Genomic DNA, 1049 nt, shown 5'->3' with positions numbered 1-1049 from the left:
CGATGCAAGAGCTCATTCCACGTACGTCCTCCTCTTCTAGATCTTACGTCTATTTTTGACGACTGACGTGAGGCAGTAGTCCCACTTGCCGTTATTATCCTCGAACGTGACGTCCTACCGGCTTTCTACATTCGTTACGCAATATTACCCATCCAGTACGCATTGTCATCTCGTAGCCCCGTAACGAAGTATACATGCTCACAACCCCAACGCAGAGACCATACGCGCGGTATCGCTACTGGGCTTCTCACAACCATCAGCAAAGTAAAGTTACCAAGCCTGGACCTATCAACCTCATCCACCCGGTCCCTCCCTAGGTAGACACCGCCCTCCAATTCTTACTCACGTATGATGGGAATGACGACGTATCCATCACACTGCCTCTGCTTGTGTCGTAGCGGCTTTCTGCCCAGTTTCAAGGCATGCAAGAGACAAAAACAATTCAACCATGTATACATTGTACATTGTATATATTGACGACTTTCAGTATATATGAGCTCAGAACCTGTGCAATAAAAGTGAGCAGCAAATTGAGCAGATCAACAATGTGCGTCTACCTGACAACCATGTTGGTACCACCTTCTCTGCCCTAGTTTTCATCGTCGGTTATCTCTTCCATCGTTACACGGCGTCGACGAGATCTAGAACTCGAAGGTTGGCTAGCACCAGAGGGTGCACGCCACGGTACGCGAGCGCTGGCGGATTGCTGAGAGTTGGCAGATTTACGGGCTTCGTCTGCGAGACGTGCTAATTCTGCAGCTTGTTCTTGAGCAACTTTACGCGCCGCTTCTGCAGCTTGCTCTTCCATTTGGCGCTTTATTTCGTTGTCCCGTCGTCGCCTGACTACCCACGATGTGGTGAGATATGCTGGATCATCATGAGATGCATCAGCATTCCGCGAAAGCGTGTAGCTGGCGTGTTTCGGATGGATGATGGTCCCTGTATCCCGTTCGTATGAGGCCGTACAATCACTCCAGCCGTCCTTATTGTTGCTTCCCGTAATGTACTGCCAGACCCAGTATTTATCCGCCTTTCTGTTGGTGTGGATC

General features: G+C 49.9%; 2 protein-coding genes across 2 annotated transcripts in view; one reads left to right on the top strand and one right to left on the bottom strand.

The window, feature by feature from the left end:
- Positions 1–2: 2 nt before the first annotated feature.
- LACBIDRAFT_305586 (uncharacterized protein) lies at positions 3–321 on the top strand (the record flags this gene model as incomplete). The annotated part of the gene is made up of 2 exons (XM_001875217.1): positions 3–21; positions 80–321. The coding sequence occupies 2 exons, from the start codon at positions 3–5 to the stop codon at positions 319–321; spliced, it is 261 nt and encodes an 86-aa protein (XP_001875252.1).
- Positions 322–589: 268 nt separating this feature from the next.
- Positions 590–1049, bottom strand: part of LACBIDRAFT_321915 (uncharacterized protein) — a gene marked incomplete at both ends in the record, with an annotated part of 4483 nt that continues 4023 nt past the window's right edge. The window contains one exon of the mRNA XM_001874638.1: positions 590–939. Coding sequence (XP_001874673.1) covers positions 590–939 — 350 coding nt within the window. The remainder of the gene's footprint in view (positions 940–1049) is intronic.

This window comes from Laccaria bicolor, genomic scaffold, assembly GCF_000143565.1.
Source record: "Laccaria bicolor S238N-H82 LACBIscaffold_2 genomic scaffold, whole genome shotgun sequence".
Lineage (NCBI taxonomy): Eukaryota > Fungi > Basidiomycota > Agaricomycetes > Agaricales > Hydnangiaceae > Laccaria > Laccaria bicolor.
Note: the sequence above shows the minus strand (reverse complement) of the source record. Positions and strands in the feature narration are given on the sequence as shown.